General features: G+C 45.7%; 1 protein-coding gene across 1 annotated transcript in view; it reads left to right on the top strand.

Moving 5' to 3' along the window:
* Positions 1–26240, top strand: part of CCSER2 (coiled-coil serine rich protein 2) — a 430972-nt gene extending 404732 nt beyond the window's left edge. Inside the window, exon 10 of the mRNA XM_058671981.1 lies at positions 26189–26240. Coding sequence (XP_058527964.1) covers positions 26189–26224 — 36 coding nt within the window. The 3' untranslated portion in view covers positions 26225–26240. The remainder of the gene's footprint in view (positions 1–26188) is intronic.
* Positions 26241–26942: the final 702 nt, after the last annotated feature.

The raw sequence follows: 26942 nt of genomic DNA, 5'->3' as shown, positions 1-26942 counted from the left end.
TTCAGCTTGATAGTTCTAGGTGACCCAAGCCCTCTGTCCTGACTCATCAGGCAGATGCTCTTCATATCTTTGTTTTCCTGGGCTGCTCCAACACCTGCTTGGAGAATGCTGTCTTCTAGATCCCATTCATTTCATTTGCAAAGCTCACAGATGTCTCAGGTGGGTGTGTTAGGGGATCAGACTATAAGCAATGGAGTGTAGTTATTTGGAAGAGCAGCCCATGTCATTTGTGGACCTTACAACCTACACAGATATGCCTTTTAGCCTCCACTGACTTGGTTCAGGTCACAACATGTATCAAAAATATAGCATGGCCTGTGATTTTTTGGGGGGAGTGTGAGCAACAGAAACCTAACTCCAGTTTTAGGGGAGAGAAGAGAAGAGAAAAGAAGAGCAGAGAGAGAGAGAGAGAAAGAGGCTGTGTTCTTTATGGAATGCAAATGAAGAACTAGGAGTGGACTTCAGCAGTGGAAGGGGAGCCTGGGGCAGTGTAGAGCCCCAGACAGTCTTCGCTGGTGACCCTCGGCTCTCCTTCTCCTTGACCTTTCACATCAGTTCTTACAGAGTATTTCCTCTATACTCTAATTGGTCTGGCAAATCAGGCTTGTGGCCCATGCCACAGACTAGTGTCTTTAGGGAGATGGAATAACCTCCATGGGTTACTAGTGGACAGACCTGGAGAATGGGATGCCTTGGGCAGCTTAGCTCAGGTTCTCTGGCAGAGCTGGGTCAGCAGAGAGCCTGGGAAGCTCAGGTGGTGATACTTCCCATTTCTACATCAGGGCAGGAATACTGGGTGACTGATGTCTGCGGCAAACTTGCCTTCCCGCCCTCATCTCCAAGTGTTCCTCTGTTCCCACACCCAGCTTGCCTCATCTGCTGACAAGAGGCTCCGATGTCCACAGCACTGAGGATGAGGCTGGGAGTTCAGCTCGAAGCACCTTATCTCTACCAGGGACTCCAGACACTCTAATTAGTGGTTTATTTTTTTGCTCAGGCTGTGAGCAAGAAGCTGAGTGTTCTATCCACTCACCACTCAGCTTGTGGGCACCCAGCTCACACATACCTATTATGGGCAGCTCTCCTCAGAGAGGAGCTGCCTCCCCTCCACTGGCTTCCCCCACTGCCACCTAGGGTCTCATCCAACAAGGCCCAACTCACTCCATGAATCTAGCCTGGCATCCAGCTGTCTCTCTCCCACAGTGGAACTTGCTGGGCCCCCATGGAAACTGATGGGTTGTGCCCCTGAGAAGTGCCAGATGACTGTGCAAGGACAGATGCAATAGTTACAGCATCATTCGTGGTCCTGGGCAACAGCAGTGGACAAAGCAGGAGGAGCTTTCCCACACTCAGGGCCCTGGTCCTCTGAGAGTTCTGTACCTGGGGATTTCTGGTGCCCAAGAGGTGGAGAGCAGTGGGCTCCTTTTTTGGCTGGATGGCCACTCAGAGGCTGCAGTTCCCAGGGAGAGGGAGTTGCAGACCACCTGGGAAGGGAAGGCTCAGACTGTGGCTGCCGCAATGCCAGGGGAATTCAGGTGAGCCAGGAAGCTGGAACAGGAAGGCAGGGTGGCAGACACAGCTGCCCACAGAGGTCACCAAGGCTTTCCTGGTACTCATTCTCCTGCAGCAGGCTCTGCAGTGTGACCACCCTGTGACCCCACACCCTTTGAAGTGCACAGGGAGCGGGCAGTGATGCTGGCTGCAAGCCACAGGCAAGCCTTCACTCTTTTTGCTCTTTCCTGCAAAGCAATGCATAGCTATTGTGGAAAATTGTGAGATGCAGCAAAGTCAAAAGAACAAAACAGGCAAGCAGGAACCCAATGTCCAGAAATAACCACTGTTAGTAGTGGTGACTTTCTGGCTTTTTCTCCATTGACTTTTTATTGTTTTCCACATTGCTGGTCTTGTGTCATGCATACAAAAGTGGGTTCTTTATCATTTGCTTTACACACATGTGTTTATTCTATGGCAATATTTTATGATTTTTAAGAGCTCCATCATATTTTATTTCCAAACGAGCTACTGTTTGCGGAATGATAACCAACTGGAATTTTTTAGTGTGCCCTTGGTGCTGACAGGCCCTGCAGAACGGGGGAGTGTGTATGGCCAGGACCCACCGATTCGGGCATGGAGTACAGTGGGGATTTGTGAGAGACTGGTCAATGTCCTGCAGCAGCTGGGGGTGCCTTGGCCGTGACCCTGGACAAGACCAGCTGGAAGTGCTGACACAGAGCACAGGGCACAGGTCTGAGTTGCAGGCAGAGGGAGGCTGGCATTCTGTCTGTCACTGTGACAGGATGTAGGACTTTGGACAAACTACCCACACCTTCTGAGCCTCAGTACTGACATCTATGGACTGACATCTTAAAATATGGGCTGATAAATAATTATGTGTAAGAACATCTTACATGCAATAGGCACAATGAAACATATAACATTGATTGTTTAAATGAGCAAATAGATGTAATATATATAGCAAATATATCATATTAATACATATAAAACTCCTGGGCTGTCACATAAGCAAACATGTGTACAAAATGCATACCACACACATATCCCATACACATGGCCATGCGTGTCAATGCCCAAATGCCCACAGGTGCCCCCCCACAGGCACATGTGTATACACACAGGCATACAATGCATTCAGTACATGTGCACTTATACATACATGAGGGCAAATATGAGGGAGCTCTATAGAGTTTGTGGAACCAGGAAATAGAAAGTCAAGCTTTAATTTTCTTGATATTTTTATCACATGCATTTTCCATGAACGTTTTGCAGATACCTCACAGACATGGATTCCAAACTTTTTGTCCCCCAAACAAATTCATTGTTCAATTCAGTTTTCCATGAGTTTTTGAAGTCCCTTCATACACATGCATGGGTGGCCATAGGTTTGTTCACAGATACACAGGCAAAGCCATAAGCTGCATGTACAGGTAAGCACACATGCACACACGTGTATACCCACACACAAGCTCACATGTTTGCATGCCCACACACATGCACAGTCTCATATTTTCAGCTCCCTAATCATACTGTGTGTCTTCTCATTCCTGCACCTGGGAAGCCTTCCCACGATTCCTAGGGGAATATCTCCAGTTCTTCACACAGTAAGCCTCTTCTCATCTTGCAGGATCCATGTAAAATGTCACATCATCTGTGGAGCACTTCCTGGCATCCCTGGGCAGAACTCTTGCTTCTTCACGTCCCTGGGAAACTGTGAGCAGGTCTAGGGATTGTTCTTAGTCATTCTCACAGGTCTGGCATCTAAGGGCTGGAGCACCTGAGAGGGTTGCTCAATAGTAAAAGAGCAGGTGCAAACGGAGTTCTATCAGGCTCTGCAGTCTGTGGTCTCTTTAAAGAGGGCAGGGGGTCACTTCTCTGGGGAGAAAAGCTTCTTAAGAAGTATGTGGAAGGAAGGCAAACGGGATGTGAAGGAGGCAGATTCAAGTCCGACACAGTGGAAAGAAGACAGGAGAGAGCAAAGAGCACACCCTGCGTGTGCTTGGAATGTTCTACATAGCAGGCAGGTGGCAGAGCCTGAGGGAGGCTGTAGGGGGAGGGAGGGAGTGGGAGAGCAGAGAGGAAGGGGAAGAGAAAGATCTGGTGAGAAAGAAATGCCACCTGAATGTTCTCTGAGAGTGCCAGGTAAAAAATCTATTTTGCTGAAGGTGAGAAGTTGACAGGTGTGCAGGGCAGTGGAGGAGATGCTATATTATGGGATCAAAGGTTCTCAAAGTTATTGGTATAAGAAGTTCTTCCTCTTTTCCTCTTATGAAGAGGGAGAGAAGATTTTCATCCGTTGGTTTTCTTCCCAAACAGCCACAATGTCCACTACCAGGCCGGGCTGAAGCCAGGAGCCAGGAGCTTGATCCTGGCCTTTCGAATGGATAGCAGCAGCTACTCACGCCAGCTTCTGCTGCCTTTCCAGGAGCTTCAACAGAAACCTGGAAAAAAGAGAAGTAGCCAGCACATGAACCAGTGTTGATTTAGGATCTGGGCATTACAAGTGGTGGCTTATGTGCTGTACCAGAGTCAGCCACTCAGGACCTTATTAGAGTCTTATAAAATACTGGAGTCCACTGAGTTTTTGCTGATGTGAGTTCCACCTGCTAATCTTTGCCATATGAAAGATTAGAGTTGAGCCCTTTCTTAGGTATTTATTTATGAACGCACTAACATTAAAACAATAAGCCCTTGCTTATAATATTTTTTTATTATTTTGCATTATGTGACAGTTTTATAGGCTCTGGGAATCCCCCAACCCCTCCCCGCGCCCCTCCCCCCTGGTGGATTCCTCCACCTTGATGCAGTATTACAGTTCAAATTCAATCAAGATTCTTTCCTTGCAAACGTATACCAAGCATAGAGTCCAGCTACTTATTGTCCAGATGGGTTGAACAGTTTCTTGGGGAGACCATTTCTGGTCTGAAGTTAGAGCTGGTAGAATATCATCCCAGTCAATGAAGAGTCCCAATATAACATCAACAGTAGCTTATAATGTTTTTAAATAACTGAGGCAAAATGTGAATAAGCAAGTTTTGTCGTGGTTTTACACTTTTCCCTAAAGCCTTGCTTGATGGGGGACAGCAGAGCACTCCCCTCTGCTTGTGCAGTCATTGGAGCAGATTTGACAGGATAGAGATTTGTGCACCTGTCCTATCAGCATCTGCCTCCATCCTGCAGCCTGCTTCACTCCTGGAAAACCTCCTCAGGTGAGAGAGAGTGAAGGAGGCAGCCTGTGCCTGAATGTTTGGTTGGAAGAGTTTTGACTTCCCAGGCTCCCTGAGAGGGTCATGGGGCCACCCCTGGGTCCCTGGAGCACAGTGTGAGAAGTGATGGAGGAAATCATAGGGAAGTCTTGGTGTGGGACAGTTCCTCCCTCAGAGATCTTAATAACCTACATCAGCCTTTAGCTTGACACCATGGGCTCCCTGCTCCCTGAGGAATTCAGCGAAGCTGCAGGTCCTTGCAGTGCTGTGGCAGCCCCAGAAGACTGCAGGGTGAAATTCTTCCCCTCTTGTTTCCTGTGCATATAGTACCTGCTGTGTCTCCACGCGTGACTTAGTCTTCAGTACAACTCGATCCCATGGCTCCCAGCAACAGCCTCAAGTCTAATGCCTTCACTTTGCCACTTGAGCTTCTCTGTTGTTTCAGACAACGTCCACCTCCTGCCCTCTCTGGGTCCCTCACTTTGGTCTCTCCCCAGACTTCCCCCTTGTGCTGAATGCCCCTGGCCGAGCCCTCCTCTTCACACTGAGCCTTTTGCAAGGTGTGGGGATGTGGACTTGTGTGGTCCCTGCTTGCCTCCAGGACGACTACTGAGCATCCTTGGAGATTCAGACCCAAGAACATTTCTCAGTCTCTCCTTGCCTTTAGGCTGCATGTCTGCTCCTCTTTGAGACTTCTGGAGCGGCATTTTAATCATCTTGCATGGTAATGTTCCCCACACATGCCTATGAATGACCCCTACGTCACACCTAAGTATTTGTTGTTCGATATGTGTGTGTTTTGGGAGCAGAGAAAATTGTGGCGGTCGTGGTTATCTGAGTGTCCATCTGGACTGTGAGCTCCCTGCAGATAGGATCCTGACCTCCCACCGCAAGGAATCCACCCACCTGTAGGATTGGGAGCCACTGTCCCACCCTAACAGTTGGTTCCACTCTGCCCTGTGGCGTTTGGGGCAGGTGGAATTCCAACCACAAGATGTCAGTGTTGTCTCATCTACAGAGGCCTGGCCAAGACTGGCTCCCATGCCTTGCATTGCCAGGTGCTGATAGAGCTGGGTGCTGCCAGGAGCTGGTGGGGTTAGACCATCACTCTGGAGTAAAGAGAACCAGAACTTGAGGACACCCACGTCAGGAGTCCCCCCTGTGATGCCTGAGTTAGTGAATTGTCTCAGGCTGGGCTCCAAGTGAGAGAGGTGTTAGTAAAGCTGGAACAAAGAAAGACTTATCCTGCTATATGTCTGACTGGGAATGTACTGTTGGGTTAGAAAGCACCATGCAGTGGATTACACAAGGCAAAAATCTAAAGAAAATGTTTGTGCATCCATGGATAATCTTTTGTCCTAGCTGCAAGCCAGCAACTTGGTAGAGCAGGGGCCACTGAATTCATTGTTTAGTTGTCCCAGGTCTTCTAAAAGTGCAAACTGTCTTTCTGGAGGAGCTCCTGGGAGCACTGCCCTCAACCTTGGCCTCCAGCAGAACAAGCCCCAAGAAGCCTGAGTTCCTTGCCAGGAGCTGCCTCCCTGCAGGTGGCAAGTGACAGAGCTTCTTCATTCTTAACCTCCAGCAAGAGGGAAAGCTGCTGGCAGGAAATGGCAGAGGCTTGGTCTGTCCTGGCCCTGCCCCACGAGCGCAGGAAAGTTCATGGATGTCCCAGGCTTCTCCCAGGCTCTAAGCCAGATTTCCCATTTCCTCAGGCTGAGCTGCCTCAAAGAATGCTCAGCTACGTGCTCCCCATTTGCAGCCTCTGCCCTGTGACATCCATCTGTTGCAGGGCTGCATACAGGTGCTGCTTCTCCCCTGAGCTTGCTGAAAGTACTTCAGTGGCTGGAAGCAGCATCATTGTCCTCTCTGATGCTCTTCTATTCATTAAATCATGGGTAAACGTAGAGTTGTTTGGAGGCAAGGGTTGTCCTGTAATGGGTTAAGCTGCTGCCTGTGACACCAGCATCCCATGGGAGTGCTGGTTTGCCACCCAGGTGCTCCACTTCTGATCAATTTCTCTGCTGCTGCACCTGGGAAATAGTGGTAGATGGTTGAAGTACTTGTGCCTCTGTACATATGTGGGAGATCAGGATGGAGTCCCTAGCTCTTAGCTTCCACCTGGCACAACCCTGGCCCTTGCGGAGTTTGGGAGAATGAACCAGCATATGGTAACTGCTGTAACCATCTCTCTGTAACTGTGTCTTAAAAGAAATATATCTACTTTAAAAGTTAAAATTGCCTTGATAGTTTTTTTTTTTATTTTTTTTTTTGGTTAGTAGAATTAGCTCCCAGTGAATCTCAATTCCCATGAATTTAATTTTAGGAAAACTTTTGCTGATCTGAATGCTGTTTGTGGGAATCTTCCATTCTATTATGTATCCTGATGTGATATTTTCCCGAAACCCAACACCTCAAGGTCTCACTTATTCTATGGTTTCTTGTGCAGATTCTGGTAAAAATACCATTTTTTCACAACAAAATCTAGGTTGACTATGTTAGTTAATATGTTTGAAAGGCATCTTAGATAACTTAGATATTTTTTTACCTAAATTAAAACTAAGAAGAGAAAGAAACCTATGCAATCATTTGCAATTCACCAGATGTGAGGATAAGGGCTATGCTGAAGCCAGAGCCTCCTTGGAAAATGCTGGAAAAACATTTCAGTGCAAAATCAATGAGATATATGACAGTAATGAAATGATGAATAATGTTCTGGAACAACCCACACTGCAGAGTCAATGTCCACAAAAGCATTGGAAGCATCCGGGGGTGGGGAGAATCAAGATGGCAGAATAGGGTGAGAACACATTTAAACAGACAGAGAAACATTAACCAGAGTGAACTGAGGAATAAATCGAGAAATTATTGAGAGTTTCTGCCATTTTCCAAGCCCATAATGATGGACTTACAACTGTTTATGAAGAATGATACTGTAGTGCTGTATAGTTACCCTGTATAGGGGAACTCAGTGGGGGTGGGGTAGGAGAACTGGGGAGAGTTAAGGGAAATTCCAGGGCCTATGGAACTGTGTCATAAAATGATAATAATAATAAAAATGAAAAAAAAAAAGAAAAAGAAGGCATCCGGGATTTTACTTAAACAGCTAAGGCAGAGCCTAAAAGGAAGGAGTGCAGGGACAGCAAAGATAGAAGCAATGTCTGTTGTGTGTTTACTGTGCCAGGGACTGCGGCAGGAGCTCCAGGCTCCCAGTTGCTCGTGCTGTGCGTTAAATGTGCTTGTACAGACTCATCTCCATGGTATGACCCTGACTCTGCCACGTAGTATTGGCCAGATCCTCAGTTGTCCATGTAGTACCAGAGATGAGGCCAAGGGAGTGTGCCTGGCAATGGAATATAGCCACAGCCCCACAATAGTCACCACCTCACATGCCACTCCATCCTCTGTGACCTATATAGGGAGAAACACTGCAGTTCAAAGAGATAAAGGAAATTCCTCAAGATCACAGAGGTGGTAGGCATGGTAACAGCAGAACCTGGAGTTGAGCCTGCAGAGTGTGTTTTTGGAAGCTTTGTACCTGACACTGTGCTCTGTTAATGGTAAAGACCACATCATGTCCATGGGTCTGCAATGGGACTCTGAAGAGTAGACATTTTTCAAGAGGAAATCAGCTAGGAGTCTGTTTCTGCCAGATGTGCAATGGCCAAGGAGGATCTGGGTTACATTCATTACAGGGGAAGGACCCAAGACCTGCCTGCTGGGTCTTCTGTCTTGCTATATTCCAGTCTATAGTTCTTTATTTCTGGTTGAGTCCACAAAGCCCAGAGAGAAGGCTATATTTTACAAAGGTGTGTGTGTTGGTATGCATGCATGCATGTGTGTGTTCCGAGATATGTCCGACAAAGCTGCCAGTCAACTGACATTTAACTTAGCTGTTAGGGATGAACATGAGATGCTCAGAGAATAGATGTAAAGCTGGGTGCCAGGGTTAGAGAGTGGGGTTGGAAAGTGACATGTGGTGTCATCAAATGGAGCAAATAGTTGAGAACTGTAAGAAAGTGAATCAGTTGGATATGAATAACTCCAGGTGAATACATCGTATCCCAAAACATACTGCAAGCACGCATGATAGATTGCTTTAGCACATGAAGCAAGGAAGCAGCAGACCCAGAAAGCTGGTAGGAATAAGAGTCTAACACTCTGAAATGTGTTTTCAAGGAAAGCATGCTGGAAGAGGATCCTCCAAATTGTGTGGATCTAAACTTGTGTCTGACGAAAGAACTGTGACCTTTTGGTTATTTTTTCATCTAGGATAAATTCATCCCATCAATAAAAATTATCTGCAACTTCTCAATATGCTAAAATTAACATCCACCTTGACAAAAAGTCCCACTCAATAGTCAACGGTAACTCAAATAGAATAGCTTTCCCATTGAACACCAGGAGATCTTTGGGGGAGTTTGCTATGCAGTGAGCTAGCATGGCAATTGAAGACACCAGAAGATTTATTTGCAAGGTTGCTTTATAGAAATACCATGGATATTGCAAGGTATACAAAGGGAGAGACTGGTAGCAGAGGTGAGACTGGGAAGGTAGCCAGAGCTGGTGTAGGTGCTGTGCCAAGGAATGTGGACCTCATTTTGATTAGACAAAATAGCATTCGTTTCTTCATTCACTCACTCACTCATCCACCCACCCATTCACCTACTCTACTGTCCAGTTGTCTTTCCACCCACCTACCCACCTGTACAATCAAATACTCATTGAATGTGCCCAGGGCTAACCTCAGAGTTATTAACGGAAGGGTAAATGAGACAGGTGTGTAGCTAGTGGAGAGAGAAATGCACTGTGTTACCTCTCTGGAGATGTCAACATTAGGGTGTCCCTGGAAGGCCTCCACAGAGAGAGTGGAGAGATGGGAGATCTGCCTTGTTAGACAAGAAAAGTGGATCCTAGTATGGAAAAAAAACCAAGTGCAAGGCCTGGGATGAATGGAACAGGAGTCACAAATAGAAAGAGGGCACAGGTGGTTGGAAGGTAGGGGCAGGAGCTAAGCAGGGAACATCCATGGAGTGGTCAAGAGGAAGCTTCCATGGGGCCTCTGACCTGGATTCTCCTGTGAGAGAGCTGGAGCTGGGAGATGATGACAGAACCTCATTTCTGTTTGAACTGATCACTGTTGCGTGGAGGATGGAAGATGAGACTTGGCAAGAGAAGCAGCATGGTGGCTGCACCTGGGCACACTAGGGCATCCATCCCTGGGAGTGTGAGCAAGACCAGGTTCTTGTTCTTGAAGTGCTGCCTGGGCCAGTGAGGCAAGGGCTGCAGGAGCATGAGGCTGAGAGGAAGGAACTATGTGCAGGTGGGGTGAATGGTGAGCACAGCTTCAATGGTGAGTGTGGGGAGGAAGGAATGGGGGGGCCTTAGGGGGTGACTCAGAGGCCAGGCCCAAGGAGGACCTTGTTTGCTCATGGGAGTCTCCCTTTCCATGTGCACAGTCAGGTGGGGGTTGGGCAGCCTCTCTCTCTCTCTCTCTCTTTTTTTTTTAGATTTAAAACAATTGTTTATTTTTATTGCAAAGTCAGATATACAAAGAGGAGGAGAAACAGAGAGAAGGGTATTCCGTCTGATGTTTCACTCCCCAAGCAGCAGCAATGGCCGGAGCTGCACCGATCCGAAGCCAGGAGCCAGGAGCCTCTTCCGGGTCTCCCACGTGGATGTAGAATCCCAAGGCTTTAGGCCATCCTCAACTTGGGCAGCCTCTCTTGCAGCTGCTGGTTGCTCTCTTCACCTGCCCAGCACTGAGTGTGCTTCAGGAATGCACAAGGAAGCAGGCCAACTCCATGTGACAGGAAGGGCTGTCTCCTGCTCCAGGCCTCTAGTGTACCCAGCACAAAGGAATGAGCTTCTCTCATCTTGGACTCTGAGGCATCTGCATGTGGAGGTGGTGATGACTGGGAGTAATGGAGATCAGTGAGTGGCTTCAAGAGTAAGAAAGAATCTGGTCATTTTAAAACTCCTGTTTAGAATTGGGCTCCTTCAGGCAAGAGTGGGGCATGTGTATTCATCAAAGTCTTGTTTGCCTTAACCCCTGCTCCTCCATCCCTTCAAACTTGTCTATAGCTTCCACATTTGCTTCAAAACCTTGGCTTCTGTTGGGAGTGGGATTTTCCCACCCCGGAGCATGTGGTGATGAGATTAGGGTCTTGGTATTCATGCTGGAATGGAAATGTCAGGACTTGGGGTGGGGAAGAGAGCTAGATAAAGTCTCATTTGTTCTCATTTGTAACAAGGAAAATGTAATTGTTGTCTCCAAGTTCTGGGCACTCTGGGTAATGACATACAGTGTTGTATTCTCCAAGATCAAAGTTCAGATGAGCTACTGCACCTTGCAATGTGGCTCACCACTGCCAAGGCTATTGTTGAGAGGAGCAAGTGCTCAGGGAGTATTGGCTGCAAAAGGAAGGCACGGCAAACACAAGGCAAGAGGTGCAGCTTTTAAGAAAAGCTGTAGGGAAATGTAGGGATGGGAATGGGATATGGAACACAATCACTGAGCACTGAAATATCAGGCAGGGAAGTTTTTAGGAAAATTCCACTTGGAAGCTCTTCTCTTACGGGTAGGACTATCAACAGCTCTAATCCTCCAGCCTCTTGTAGAAACCAGAGAAGGTGTTCTGTGGAAGATACTGGCAGAGTGGGTTTGGAAGGAAGTTCCAGTAATTGCAAGCATCTGGTGCTAACAAATTGAAAATGGAAATAGCTCAAGAAATCGACTCATACTTGCCTGAGTTAGTGCTTGCAGGGCTAAACTCAAACTAATTTTAGACATGGAGGATAAAGTCTCACAGTAGGAAATATAACAGCCCTGATGGAGGAGAGCAGCCCAGGACAGGTGGGTGAGAAGAGTGTGTATTGTGCATGTGTGTTCAGGAAGTTGTATTCCTTAGGTCTAGGTGTGTCAGGTGGGTTATGGATCTAGGCATTATTGCCATATGCACTTGACAGGTAAGCAATCTTGTGCCTAGAAAAGTTTGCCGACTCCTCCCTGACATGGATAAATAAATTGGTGTCTGCTGAAGTTCACATCTCCCTGTCCATTGGTTGGTGGGGCCAGGATCAGCCCTGATGTGGGTTGAGGGAGAAGCTGACCACACAACTGAAAAACAAGAGAGAGTAAGGAAATGATCAGAGTTGGCAAATTCTTGGGGCTTCTCCTAGCATACTCATATACCACCACTAGGAATAGAATTCAGCCTTTCTCAACTCATGTTCCTTAGCTGGTGACTGTATTCCCAGGATTTCATGAAATGTTAAAATAACTTCTATAAGGGGGCCCTGGTGCTTAAAGGAAGTTAAGACAAGAAGATAATTCTTTGTGGAGGAAATCTTTGCAGCCCGCGCGTAGGCTCATACATCTGTATGGTCAAGAGGAGATAAGGATGCTGTTTTCTGCCTATATCTGCTCTTGCTACCTCCTTCTCAGAGGATGGTCTCTATTTCTGTGGCTGTATCCACGTGCTCATCTTCTTCACGTTCTAAACTGAGTGATGGTCCTGCAAAAAGGTTTGTGGAAAGTGCAGATGTTCTGGCTCAGCAGGTTAAGCTATACCTATGTTAGAGCGCTCATTCAAGTCCCAGGTACTCTGTCTCTGATTCAGCTCATGCTGATGCATTTGAGAAGCAGCAAAGGATAACTCATGTTCTTGGGCACCTGCCACTAATATGGGAGACTTTGATGGAGGTCCTGGCTCCCAGCTTTGGGCTTGCCCAGTCCTGACTGTTGTGGCTACATTTGCTCAGAGAAAACCAATGGGTACTTCTGTCTGTCACTCTTTCATGTAAATAAACAAAACAACCATCAAAAACAAATAAATACATAAATAGTTTGTGGAAAATAAAGTTAAGTATTATTTCCTTTGGTACACAGCCTAGATTCAGGTATTGCCTTTAGTTTATTCCTCCAGGTGTAAGCTCGGGGTCCTTTTTGACAGTCACCTTCACTTGTCCCTCCATATTCCACCATTTGGTTTATTCCTTTTTGATCATTAGGTCTCATGGCTATTGGAGCTTTGAGTATTCTCAATTACTGCTTTCCTGGTTTTGAAGCTCTGCTACCCCCCAAACTGATTGTCCTTGCCTGGAGTTGCCCTCTGATGTTGGAAGCTGGGAGAAAGGAGCAGTTGCCTCCACCCACGCTTCCTGTGGCTCCCTGGCACGTTGGTGGAGGAAATGTTCATGGTTCTGCTGGGGACTGAGAGATGTTGGTCCTGGTGGCCTATTTCATTTTGTTCTATTACATTCTCCTGAACAGACTAAAGAAAAGACTCGATTGTACTACTTATTTTTAATTTAAAAATTGTATTTACTTAAAAGGCATAGTTGAAAGAGAGAGAATGAATTTTTCATCTTGCTGGTTTACTCTTCAAATGCTATAGTTGCTGGGACCAGGCCAAAACCAGGAGCCTGGAACTCCATCTGGATCTCCGACCCCTCCACAAACATTCCAGGATTTTCTTATCATGAGAGGGCACTCTGCAATGTAGGGAATGTGCCAATGGACACACTGGCAAAAGGCACCAGAAATCAACTCATAAGAATGTCAGTGAAAAATAAGCACTATATAAAACATGCAACTTTGGTGAAATCGAAATACAATAATGAGATGATCCAATTTGAAGACTGCACTGGCATTGCTGCTGCATTTGTTTTGCCTTGTTTTGGTGGTCTTGGATCCAGGTTAGTGGGCATTGAGGAAGGAATGTTGGTCTTTGGTGGGGGGAGGATGCTGGACAGGGCTGCCTCTCTGGCAGGCACTTGGAGTCACAGACCCCTATGCATCTCATCTGGCTCAATGCTCTAGGAAAGATCATAAGGAACTAATAGAGGGGTGCAAGAGACACTTGTGAGGCACATTCATTGCAGGGATATATTGTTGTGCAGTGCAAGACAGATCACACTGGACCCAAGTGCAGGATGTTAGTACGAGTCTTTATTGTCCACACTTGGTGACAGCAGTTCCTGCTGCACCCCAGGAATCACTGCACTGAGCCACCAAAGTCAGGGTGTTTTAAGCTCTTATCCTCCAATCAGATTGAGAGCAATACAGAACAAAATTTCCATTTGCTTAATAAGTGACCAGAAGGCAGGAAGGGAACTGCCAAAGCCCAAAGTTTTCCTGTAGTTTAAGAAAAAATAATCTAGTACAGCAGGAGGCAGGAGGTGCCAGCCAGGTCATGGTACCCATGGAGTCATTTCCATGTTGTCAGTTGTCCTGAATGATGCCGAAGGCAGGAGGGTTGGGGTGCATGCAAGCAGCCTCTGAAGCTGGTTTCGCACCTTCAATTAACTTGAATGGCATGAGAGGAAGTAGAAAGGACAAGATACAGAAACTTTGTTTTGGTATGCTGTCCACTGGCAATTAAACTGTCAAGTGGGTACTAGCCATCAACAGTCAGACCCCATCACAGTCTATAACGCTGCTGCCAAGAACAACAACATAAAGACCCAGTAACAGGACGTACAGTAGAGAGGGACAGGTTCAGTCATTGGTGGCATACTATGGACTGGAACAGCTACATAGTTACCAGTGGAAGATTACTTAGTGAGGTCAGATCTCCTTCAAGGGATATTGTTAAATCACTAAAGGTAACTCTACATGTGTGGCCCAATCAGTCTCCTGTGGGCTTATCAAAGGAGAGAGAAGAGAGAAAGAGGTTGACTTAGCAAAACAGAACGTATGCCCTATTTTACTTTCAGTCCAAGCTCCATTTTCTGCCCTTCAGTTTTTACAGTGAGTATAGATTATATTTGTGAATGCAAGAGGAAAAACAACATCCAGCATTTTCTAAAGCACATTGCCCTTCATGGTTACCACCTTCACAACACTCCTATATAATCCATTGCTCATTTAGATAGACTATGGCCATCTGTCCAGAACAACAATTTCAGAACTTCCAGCTCCTCTTGGCTGACACAGACAGATCATCATGGATCATAACGGTAGAAACAATGAAAAGTTTGAATCTGCTTTGAAAGGTGCTACTTAACATCTAGATCCAAGCTGGAGAAAATGCATCATGTAGAACTCCAGTACCATGCTGCCAATGAGCCAGACTTTTCTTTATGGTTCTATCATTTCCTCTTTTGATCACAATGAGCTTTTGGAGCCATTTGTTAGAAGACACAATGGCCTGGTCACTTGCAGGGTCTCTGAGAGCAATCATTCTCCTGCAAGAGCTGTCAGAGAGAACTTTATTTACTGATGACCAGCAAAGGCTTGTTGCAAGGGTTGGGGAGCGTCCAGGATGGGGCAGAGGTGGGAGGAGAAGGCAAATCCTTTTGGCTCAAACACATTGTCCCTGGCAGCTGAGAGTTAGGTCACTGCTGGCTTGTTTTCTTTGCCTGTAGGATTCTGGATCCCAGGAATACAGTGTTGTAAACAGCTTCCTGCAGCATCCCCTGCAAACCAGCTCCGGTGGTAATCTGTCAGGAATCTGCTCCTGGCTCTTGGGCCCCTGGCCCCTTGCTAAACCCACACTCTGGACTCCATGGGCACTTCTGCCCTGTCAGCTTTAGCTAAGAAGGACATTTATTTTAGTGTGTGGGATTCAGTAGGACTTGGTGTATTATTTTTAAGTGTTGAAGCAATTATGCCAGCATCATTTATTAATTAAAAGCTCTTTTGCACTGATCCCTTATGTTTCTCTCACCATACAATCAGTATTATAGATACATGGATTATTTTCTGATTTTTTTCATTTTTGCTTTCCCTAATATGTCTTAATTCTTCGTTACCGCTATCTTTATGTGGCTAGATATTTATGATTCTCTTCTTTGTAAAAGTAAGTTTTATTTCTTCTTTAATTCTTATGATGAAATACATTTACTTCAGTGAGCATTTCAAATACTTCATCAATTTTATTAAAAGACAAAATTGTATTTTATTAAAATACAATTTTATTAAAAGACGAAATCATTTTGCACCTAATTTCCATGTGATTGTGATATGGCCTTCTTTATTTCAGGTTTTATTTTTATAGAACATTAAGCAATTTTCTTCACATAATTTTGTCACCTATTAATTGAATGTCAGGTGTTTTTCATTGTATTTTCTGGTATGAATGACTCTCACCAACACTAAATTATCTGCTTTTTTCCCTAGTGTATAAGAATGACCCAAATGGGGCCCAGCGGCGTGGCCTAGTGGCTAAAGTCCTCGCCTTGAAAGCCCCGGGATCCCATATGGGCACCGGTTCTAATCCCGGCAGCTCCACTTCCCATCCAGCTCCCTGCTTGTGGCGTGGGAAAGCAGTCGAGGACGGCCCAAAGATTTGGGACCCTGCACCCGTGTGGGAGACCAGGAAGAGGTTCCTGGCTCCTGGCATCGGATCGGCGCGCATCGGCCGTTGCAGCTCACTTGGGGAGTGAATCATCAGATGGAAGATCCTCCTCTCTGTCTCTCCTCCTCTCTGTATATCCGGCTTTCCAATAATGATAAATCTTAAAAAAAAAAAAAAAAGAAATGACCCGAATGGTTTATGTCTTTTTTTTTCTGTAATTATCCACTTTTATTGAGCTCTCTTTCCAGTTTTGATAGTTTCTTTCTTTTTTCTTTCTTCTTCTTCTTCTTTGGGGGTTGTTCTTTGAAAACAACAACTGTTGGTGCTCATGTTGTAGCCACTGTTTGTGATGCCAGCATGCCATATTGGACAACTGGTTGGGTCCCAACCATTCTGCTTCATACCCAGTTTCCCACCAATGAGCCTGGGAAAGCAGCAGAGGATGGCTCCAGTGGTTGAGCCTCTGCCACCCACATGGGAGATCAGCATGGAGCTCCTGGCTCTTTGCTGCAGTCTGGCCCAGCCTTAGCTTTTGTGGCCATCTGAGGAGTGAACCACTGGATGGAAGATTCTCTCTCTCTCTCTCTCTCTCTCTCTCTCTCAACCTCTATCTCTCTCTTCCTTTCAAACGAACAAACACATAGATAAAGTATCTTGGAACACGCATGGTGATTGTGGCAGATATTACTCCTGAATTTGTAGAAACACCTTTAAATTGAGTCGTAAGGCACAGTCTCTCAGCTGGAATTGAGGCAGTGCATGTTTGTCAATTATGCAGATGTTGAAGCCAGTACCTGCAAGGCCAGCATCCCATGCAGGCACCAGTTAGTGTGCGAGGTGCTCTGTTTCTGATCCAGGTGCCTGGTGATGCACCTGGGAGAGCAGAAGATGCAGAAGTACTTGAACTCCTGTCACCTGTTTGGAAGACCTGGATGAAGCTCCTGGCTCCTGGCTTTGGGGGGAACCAGCAGATGGAAGATTTGTTTGTTTGTTTGCTTGTTTGTTTTCTCTATCGTGGTCTCTGTTTCACTTTCCGTGTGTGTGTGTGTGATTTTGCCTTTCAAAATAAAATAAAAACATGAAAAGTGGGAGATTTGAAGGAACTTATCCAGAAAATGATCTGTGTCCAGAGTTAATTATTAGCGATGGTGGATTGACTTAATTATTAGTGATATTTTCACATTTTCTCCTTTATGTGAAACATTTCAAATTTTCTCACTTAATCATGGGTCAGTTTTGCCCATTTCTGTCTAATTTTCAAATTTTCTTATGCCTTAATTGTTCTAAGTACGTATACACAGGCTTTAAAAGGTGTACTTCTCTCTTCTCTTTTTAAACAACCTCTGTTTCTTTGTCATCTTTTCTACTTTTAACGTCATTCTGGTGCCCTGCTCTGTTTTCACTTCCTGTCTTACATCTTCCCTTTTCCATAGACGTTTCCAGCAGGGGTTCTGACACGTCTCCACCCTGCCTTCATCACCTTCTAACCTGTTGTGATGCACTGCAGTTTACCTGCTCAGCTGGTGGATTTGTAGATGATGTTCTGGCTTTAACAAAACTCATTCCTCCCAAATGGAAAAGAGGATTATAAAGATTCCTGCAAAATGATCCCTGATGGAAGCTGAGTCTAAGGATACAAACACAAATAAACTACGTGAAATAGAAGGACAACCCTGCGTCACCCCCAGGTGGTCTTCCTCAGTCCAGGTCAGAGGTGCAAGCAGTGACGTGCCTAGGTGTGCCGCTGCTGCCCTGGCAATGCCGACTGCAGGCAAACCTCACGGCAGCAGAGGCCGTGGGAACCACCAGCCCTGGAGAGATGGTCCCTTGGTATTACTGCCACGCATAAGCCGCATGAGCATTAACACAGATCTATTAGAATATGAAATGCATTTTGAGATTTTTGTTTTGTGTAATTAAAAACAAAAAAGCAAAAACTCCCCAAAACAGCCCCCATGATATGGAACACAATGTTCCTTTCTTGGTAAAAGTCTTTGAATTGATATAGGAAGTCATATGTTGGGGAGGTCAAAGGACATTTCTTTGCCACTAAAATATATTTGAACACAGGTCAACCTGTCATGCCTTTGAAGAACAAGTTCTGTGATAGGGAAGGCTTGCTGTGCTGTTGGGCTTAAGTGCAGGTGCCTCTGAGATGTTTCTTTCTATTTATTTTTTTATTTTTTTAAGATTTATTTATTTTATTACAAAGTCAGATATACAGAGAGGAGGAGAGACAGATAGGAAGATCTTCCATCTGATGATTCACTCCCCAAGTGAGCCGCAACGGGCCGGTGCGCGCTGATCCGATGCCGGGAGCCAGAAACCTCTTCCGGGTCTCCCACGCGGGTGCAGGGTCCCAAATCTTTGGGCCGTCCTCGACTGCTTTCCCAGGTCACAAGCAGGGAGCTGGATGGGAAGTGGAGCTGCCGGGATTAGAACTGGCGCCCATATGGGATCCCGGGGCTTTCAAGGCGAGGACTTTAGCTGCTAGGCCACGCCGCTGGGCCCGAGATGTTTCTTTTTTAAACCAGAGAAGAGAGCCTTTCAGAAGTTCATTGCCCAGTGCACTGTGTATGTGTACATGTGTGTGTAAGCAGGCGTATTTGCATGTGTTTATATGCATACACACATCTATCTGTGAAAATGTTTGTGTGGCTGTGTGTATACATGTGGGTATGTGTTTGCATTTATGCATATGCACATTGTATACGTGTGCATACATGTGTGCATATGTTCATACAGATATACACACATGTGTGTATGTGTGCATATGTGTCTAGGTGTATGCATGCTTGCTTGCATGTGTGTGCTTGTGTACATGCATGTTGAGTCACTCCATTGCATGCTCTAAATGCTCCAGAGAAATGGTTTGTCTATAGTGCAATGTTAAAAGTCTGCTATTTTACAATGTGAGGTGGAGAATGGGAAACTGTGTCAAGTGCAGCTCCAAGGGAACTGTTGGTCACAGCTGGAGCTGGAGCTGGAGCAGTCAGGGCTGTGCCACACGTGGAGCTCATCCACTGCCTCCACGGTAGGAAAGGTGTGTTTAGAAGGACCACTGGGATGGTTTAGAAAGAAGGCAGGACCACTGGGATGGTAGAGACCAAGGTTTCCCCTAACAGAAGAAAGCAGGACATCTCTTGCAAGGGATACAAAGGTTCTTAGCTTCAAGTCAAACACAGTATTTTCCCACCCAGAAAGGTTACCTGGGGACCAGCATTGTGGTACACTAGGTTAAGTCACAGCCTGTGATGCTCATATTTCATATGATCATAGGCTCACGTCCTGGCTGCTCCACTTCTAATCCAGCTCTCTATTAAAGTGCCTGAGAAGGCAGCAGAGCATTGCCCAGGTGCATGGGCCCCTGCACCCACAAGGGAAATCTGGAGGAAGCTCTGGCTGTTGACTTTGGGTTGGCCTGAATCCAATTCTTGCAACCAACTCAAACCAAACCAGTGGCTGGACGATCTCTCTCTCTTCCTCTCCCTCCCTCTCCCTCTCCACATCTTAAAACTCTGTCAGATAAATCAATCTTTTTCAAGATTATTCAACATTGATACCTTGGTTTAATCCAAGCAGGTATTTTTTTTAAAGAAATAAACACATTTAATCTATCTCTTTAAAGCAAAAGTAACATTTGAACAAGTGAGGAAATAGTTACTGTTGAAAAATCATGTGCTAAAGAAAGTGCATTTTAAAAACAGCAAATTGGAATATATAGTGATGGAGTAATAGAGATATGAAGACATAATGCAACATGCATCCTTACTACCAAAGATGGACTCCCAATGAAGCTGTTGGACATATCTAGACAATGGGATGCTGGACTGTCCGACGTTAACTGTACCAGCAATGTCGGGGTACACTTAAATAACTTACTAATGGAATTATAGCTCCTTATGAAGGACTATACTATTGTAACAAAATGGAAAAAATCAGTTAGATGGTGGGAGTTGGGGGGTAATCCCAGACTCTACAGAATTGTAACATAAAATTCAAAATTTAAAATGAAAATTAAAAAGAGCATGAAATGTGTTCCACTCTTCCATGATTTTGCAACTGAAAACAATACATGCCTATTAAAACATTCCCCACATATGTTGTTTCCCTGGGAACAACAAAATAAGCCTTAAATCATTAAATAAACATTCTTCAGAATATTTTTGTTTCTTCGGGTTATTTTTTAAAAATCAGAACACATTACCTTCTGCTTATTTGGCATCAATCACTGACTGATAACTTGGATGATAGAAATTTGCTAACAGAATTTCAGCACAGCTGTCTTTGCATGGTGGGTTCTGAGCATGCGGTCAGTGACATGGTTCTCCTGTTTGGTGTTCAGGGCTTGTGAATGGACATCGGGACTATTCAAGGTCAATGGTGACCTATGCTGAGGTTAGACCTGGCTTTTGGAGTACTGGGGAGGTTTATAGAACACAATGGAAGAAGAGTTGGACCATGTTACCTGCTCACAGCTGTTCAAAGGCAAGGTCGGGTTCCAGCAATCTGGGCAGGATGGAGGTCTGAGATTTGCTTTTTGCCGTCTTCCAGTGCCCTTATTCATAGCTACTTTCAGTTCGAAAGTTATGAAGAGGGACACAGAAGGGTAGTTTTGCTGATTAATCTTCTGCCCTTCAAGTGATGGGATCCAATATGGGCGCTGGTTCATATCCTGGCTGTTCCACTTCCCATTTAGCTCCGTGCTTATGACCTGGAAAGGCAGTGAAGGATGTTCCAAAGTTTTGAGATCCTGAACCATGGGAAACCTGGAAGAAGCTGCCGGCTCCTGGCTTCGGGTCGACTCAGCTCTGGCCATGGCAACCATTTGGGAGTGAACCAGAGGATGAAACATATTTCTCTCTGTCTCTTCTTACCTCTGTAAATCTGCCTTTACATTACATTTTTAAAGCTATGAATCAACAGCTTCACTTGTTTACTTTTGTATTTTATCTTTCAAAGATTTTAAGTGGTATAGAATTTAATGTCATTCCAGTAATATTGATTTCTAGTAGATTTGTGCTTCACTTTAATCAATTCTGTTATCTGGTATACAACTTTTTAAAAAATACAGCGTCATTGTGTAATGTCTCATATCCAAGGTGCATTATTTTCACTTCATCTTTGTTTAGCTGAACCCGGTGCTTTGTCCTGGAGTGTGGGTTGTGTGACTGACCTGTTGGTTGGGAGTTTGTGTTTGGGATTTGTGCTGCAATAAGGTAGACGCACAGCCCAGACATAAACACCAGACCTCCTAGTTCTGTTAGCTGGTTTCCCAGTCTTAGTCCTTCTGTGTTAACTTTGTTGCAGAGTTTGTAAAACAGTTCATAGCTCCACTTTCATCCTGGCACTGATTTGCTGGTCTTTTTGGTTTACGAAAATAATGGAATGATTTTGCTGTGCTGTGGGGCCCATCCAATCTAATTTCTTTCTGTTTTCATTTTGCCCCAAGATTTACCATGCCTATTCCTTTGCTGCATGTACTTGCTTTATTTGATTTTTTCTCTTTCCCTGGTAGTGAGTTACAGATTCTACAACTTCTTTTGAATTCTGCAACTAAATGCATTTAGTTGGAAACACCTCATGGGGAGGCAGGCTGGCGTACGCCTTTGACTCATATCGTAGTGCCCCGGATAGAGTCCTCCCTCTGCTTTTGTTCTGCCTTCCCGCTAGTCTGGGGACACAGGTACTTGGGACACTACCATCCACATGGAAGCCCAAGGTGGAGTTCCTGGCTCTTGGCCTTGTCCTGGCGCAGACTTATCAAATACTTACATAAACCTTAAAAATAATTCCTCACTGTAGTTGCTTTATTCATCAGCATGAAAAATTAAATAGAAAGGAGGAACATACTTGTGCTTTTACTTAAGCTTTATATTTTTCAAAAATATTTTAAGATATTATCATGAGTTTTATTTTTATCTCCTGTTTAAGAACAGGGTTTGTTATTTCTTGGAACCATATTGACCATTATTTTTGATAAGGTTTGCTTATTTGAAAGGCAGAGTGAGGGGGCAGGGAGAGAGAGAGAGAGAGCAAAGAGAGATCTTCCATCCACCTGATTTACTTCCTACATAGTTACAACAGCCACAGATGAGTCAGGCTGACACTGGGATCCTGGAACTCCAAACAGGTCTCCCATGTGGATGGCAGGAGACAAAACACCTTCTGCCACCTTCTTGTGTGCACTAGCAGGGATCTGGATGGGAAATGGAGCAGCCACAGCTCAGGCCATATGGGATGCTGACATCCCAAATGAAGGCTGGTCCCACGGTACCACAACTCTGGCCCCTAAAACACATATTCAGACAAATGTGTATGCATAGAATATCCTTGTTCACTGCTATATATCTGTATCTAGATATCTATATATTGCTTTGTCTGTTTTCAGACATTCTGGTTTCCTATGTATCTAGATCAACTCCACTGCACTTGAGATTGATGTGGGTCTAAGGAGCTACCCATCATCTGGTTGTGCTTGCAGGGAAAATTTGGGTCATTCTGATACTTTGTTTCTCTTTCCCCCTCACCTCCCCCCAGTTCCATCAACTTTCCCCCGATTCATGTGAATGAATTCTCTTTGTTCTTATTATGTTGAGAGTCACCAGAAGGAGGCACATCTCACTCCTGTCCATGAATTGTGATTGGTTCTTGGAGAGCAGCTCTGACCGGAGACTTCAACGTTAGGGTTCTGTGTGGAAAAAGGGTCTTTTCTTGTGTCTCTGATGGTGCAGACCTTCCCTGGGTCCTGATCCCCTCAGCTGCACCTGCTCCTGTCTGGCCATGTGCTCCTCATCCTGTAGTACCCACAGCTTCCATCTGCCTTGCTCTTCTCTGTATTAAGGGACAGGCACTTGAGCCTTTCTTCCTCTTTATTGATTTCCTCTTCTGCCACCTTCAAGGTAATATTAAATTCCAATATGGTTTGTCAACATTTTTCTTCCTTTAAGCAGATCCCTGTTGCTTCATTTCATGGCTTGTGGACCCTATGTTTCTTGTAATTTAAATGAGAAAGCAAAGTGTATGGTTTTTAAAATACCAGTTTTCCAGGGACATTGGAGACTTCATTTTCCCTTTGGGTAGCTGTATTTCTTGCCTGCCTTTCCCTTTGGTTATCTGAGGATCCAGGTACTGTGTCCTGCCCCACTTCTGGCAGTCATGCGCATCAATTCTGTACCTGCTGCATTCTTAAAGCCCAGCCCACATCTATTGTCGACCTGTGTAACACCAGTAGACAACTGAGCACCAAACCCATACAGACCTCTGGTTTACATGGCTGAGATCAGCACTGCAAGGACACTGTGGGGCAAGGAAGCAGGCTGAGTCTGTCACTGCAGCCCTCTGACAGTGGCTGCTCTCTATGTGGCTTCCCCTCCGGTCAGCACAACCTCCTCCTGTTAGGAAGGTGCATTTGGTGGGAGGGGAATCCATCCTTCTTCCGCTTCCTCTGGCTGGTGGACAGTCTCTGACCATCTGGCTGATTGCCCGAGGTATCATCTCAACTTCCTTCATGCAGTGTCCCTTTCAGAACAGCTATTAAAAGGTGGAAGAGAGCATCAGATGTCTGGAGCTGTCTGTTGGCGTAATCTGTTCTTTGTTGCCGAGGGCAATGAAAAGCATTGTAAGGGTCTAATAAAGCCACCTTGGGAAAAGCCCACGATAAGGCTTCAGAGTCAATTGTGAAAGCATTCATGATTAAGGAACTGACTCAGGTAATAACCTGGGAAAAATCAAGTCGGATTTCTACTTCACTTTTTATATCTTAAAAAATTCTCAATGTATTGGATACTAAAACCTTTTAAAAATGGAAAAGTAGCAGGGACTAGAAGCAAACAGGTAGAAGAAAAATTTAAAAGCTCAAAGTGGAAAGGGCATTTAAAAGAATTTCACAGAACAAAGAAAGATGGATATATGTGACTTATAAAATAAAAATATTACTCATGGCTAAAATGTACTATTAACATGGTGTTAGTCTGTTTGTTGTTGCAGCAAAAGAGTTCCTGAAGTTGGAAAACATGGAAGGAGAAGTTTCTCTGGCTCACAGTCCTGCAGGCTGAAAGGCCAGGATCAGGTGGCCCCATCTGTTCAGTGCTTTGTAAGGGGCTCGTGGCAGATGGCATTGGAGTGTTAGTAGCAGGTGCAGAGGAGAGCACGTAGCCAGCTGGGAGGACAGAGGGATTCCAGGCACAAGCTTGTTCTTTTCATGATAATTCCCTGTTTTGGAAACTAACCAGGTGCCAAGATCTACAGTCGTCTCTTCTGGGGGTGAGGCTCCCAGTGATCTGATGACTTTACTTTGGTTCCCTTGTATCTTAAAAAAGTTCTACCACCCCTCAAAATCACTGCACTGAAGACAGCCTGCTAGCATGTAAACTTTTTAAAAGGGAGATTTTATTAATTTATTGGAAAGGTAGAGTGTCAAGAGAAACATGCTCACAGGTGTTTGGGCATTACATGTTCCTGAGTCTGGAATTGACCATCCGTGGGTCTCAGGCTGGGATTGTGGGTTCAAGTAAATGGAACTAGTTTCCTTTTGTGCATTTCTCTGCAGATCTGGGGTGATGCCCCGGGATTTCTGTGCACCCAGTGCATGCACAAATCCTGTGTGAGTTTCTGTGTGCAGTCCTGTATGTTCTACATCTTCTTGGCTCCTCCCAGCAGCCTCTCTGGGGTGTGAGTGACAGCTGTGGGTGGGGAATGCTCTGACTCCTGATCTGGAACAGTGCAGAGTGAGGAGTTTTGCAAAATTGTGGTTACCACTACTCTGAGACTAGATTCTCCTCTGCTTCCACTACGAGTTCCCGACTGACTGTTGCTGCTGGAAGTTCTTCCACTGGGCAAATACCCCTTCCTTCCTCAGCCCCAAAAGGAGGCTGAGGAGCAGCCAGAAGAGGAAGATAACGAGTAGGGACTCTTCTAGACCATCATGTGTCTTGGTGTTTGACTATGGGAGGAGGAGTGTGCAGGCCCACGGAGGGAGAATGTGGGCGGCTGTGACTTTCCATGGCTGCACCACCTCTGGCTTCATGGTCCTTGGTAACCGAGTACAGTGAAGGCTTCATGGTCAGTGTTTGGAAAGAGCAGTTTCAAAGGAGGTGAGGCATGGCAAGGAGATTCTGTGCTGGGCAGGATCGAAGGGTTCAAGTGCACTGGGGAGCCATGGGAGCTGGAGTCTTGGGCATCTACTTGGAGCCTCCCTGCCCTGGGGCTCATCCAGAGGTGAGGGCAGAGTCCTGCTGCACATTCCTGTGCCCTCCAGGCTCTGCCCCACACTTTCCTGCTCGTCCCAGAGAGGGAAATCACAAACCAAAGAGGTGCTTGACACATAAGACAAGGATAGAACTGTAACTGAGCTCTGAGCTTCTCCCGTGGGCCTCGTGTAAGTGAGGCAGGGACCCTGACCCTCCCGCCTGATAGGATGCTCAGCAGCTGTCACTCAAGTCTCCTGACTGGCACGGAGGCCTTTTTAATCAAACAGAGGTCATTCCCGATGACTTCTGGTGTCAGGTGACTTTCAGTTTATTGAAAACCAGAGCAGCACTCCCACTTAGGGGGATGTGCGAGGGAAATGGAAATGTGTGTGTTGAGAGAAAGGATAAGAGCTGGTGACAGTGGCTCGGGGACTTTCATCTGCAAGGAAAGTTGTGCCTTTGAAGAGGCAGCCATGGGGAGGTTTGATGTGGGCCTGGTGAGGAAAGTTCTGAGAGCGAGCCGCACAGCGGCCAACTTTGACACTCAGTTCAGTTCAGCAGCACCAACATCCACTGCAGTCGAGGGCCCAGGGCTGGGATGGGGCAGGGCCTGCAGAGAAAACCAGCACATGACTCTACCTTCAGGGCAGTCAAAGGCTGGTAGAAAGACAGGAAGCCGCAAACAGCTCTGGTGCCACATGTGGGCCAAAGCCAGCTGTTGATGCACAGGGTGCTGAGGGAGGAAGAGGAGAGATGCTTGGTTTCACCCTTAGCAGGAATTCAAGCCAAATACTGGTTTTTTTTTTCTTCCTTGGGGAAGGATGAGAAGAATCTGCTAATGAGGGTGTTTCACACAATTGATGGGGAGATGAAATGAAGCTTATTGTTTAGTGGCTGTTTGACCCAGTGACTAAGATGCTTGCATCCCACTAGGGAGAGCCTGGTTTTGATTCTTGGCTCTGCCTTCTGCCTGCAGCTAACTGCTAATACAGACCTGGGGGCCCAGCTGTGATGACTTAAGCAGTCACGTGGGAGACCTGAGTTGCGCTCCAGCCTCCTTTTTCAGGCTTGCCCACTGTGGCTGGTTGAAGAGCAAGCTGGTAGACAAGATCTCTCCTTTGTCCATCTCCACTGTTTTCTGTTTGCATCTCTAACAAATTTCAGAGTGTTTTTGTAAAGGGGCCAGTATTGCGGTACAGTGGTTTAGGCTGCCCTTTTTGACTCGAGTCTGACAATCTGCTAATCCAGCTTTGAGAGCAGCAAACTATGACTCAGGGGTTTAGGCCCCTGCCAACCACATGTGAGAGCCGGATGGAGTAGTAGGCTTTTGGTTTCCAGGCCAATGTTATCCTTTGGGGAGTGAACCAGTGGTGAATGGATCATCTATATATTTCTTCCTCTCTGTAACTATTTTTGAAACAAATTAAAAATATCTTAGGAAACATTAAAAATTGAATTTAATGCAAACATTTGAAATCCTTGTATAGTTTCTTCACAGCACACATTTTTCTTGAAATATTTTTGAAGGCCTCTGCTGTTTATAGTATGAGGGAGTAGGTACAGCAGAAAGGGCATCTGAGAGAGATCTTTCATCTGCTGTTTACTCCTCAGATGGCTGCAACAGCTGAAGCTGGGCCAGTCTAATCTAAACCCAAGAGCCAGGAGCTTCTTTTAGATCATCCACATGGCTACCAACTTACTCCCCTAATGGCCACAGTGGCCTAAGCACT

The sequence above is a fragment of the Ochotona princeps genome, chromosome 13, assembly GCF_030435755.1.
Source record: "Ochotona princeps isolate mOchPri1 chromosome 13, mOchPri1.hap1, whole genome shotgun sequence".
NCBI classification, from domain to species: domain Eukaryota; kingdom Metazoa; phylum Chordata; class Mammalia; order Lagomorpha; family Ochotonidae; genus Ochotona; species Ochotona princeps.
The sequence above is the reverse complement of the archived record's forward strand: the minus strand, read 5'-3'. Positions and strand labels throughout refer to the sequence as shown.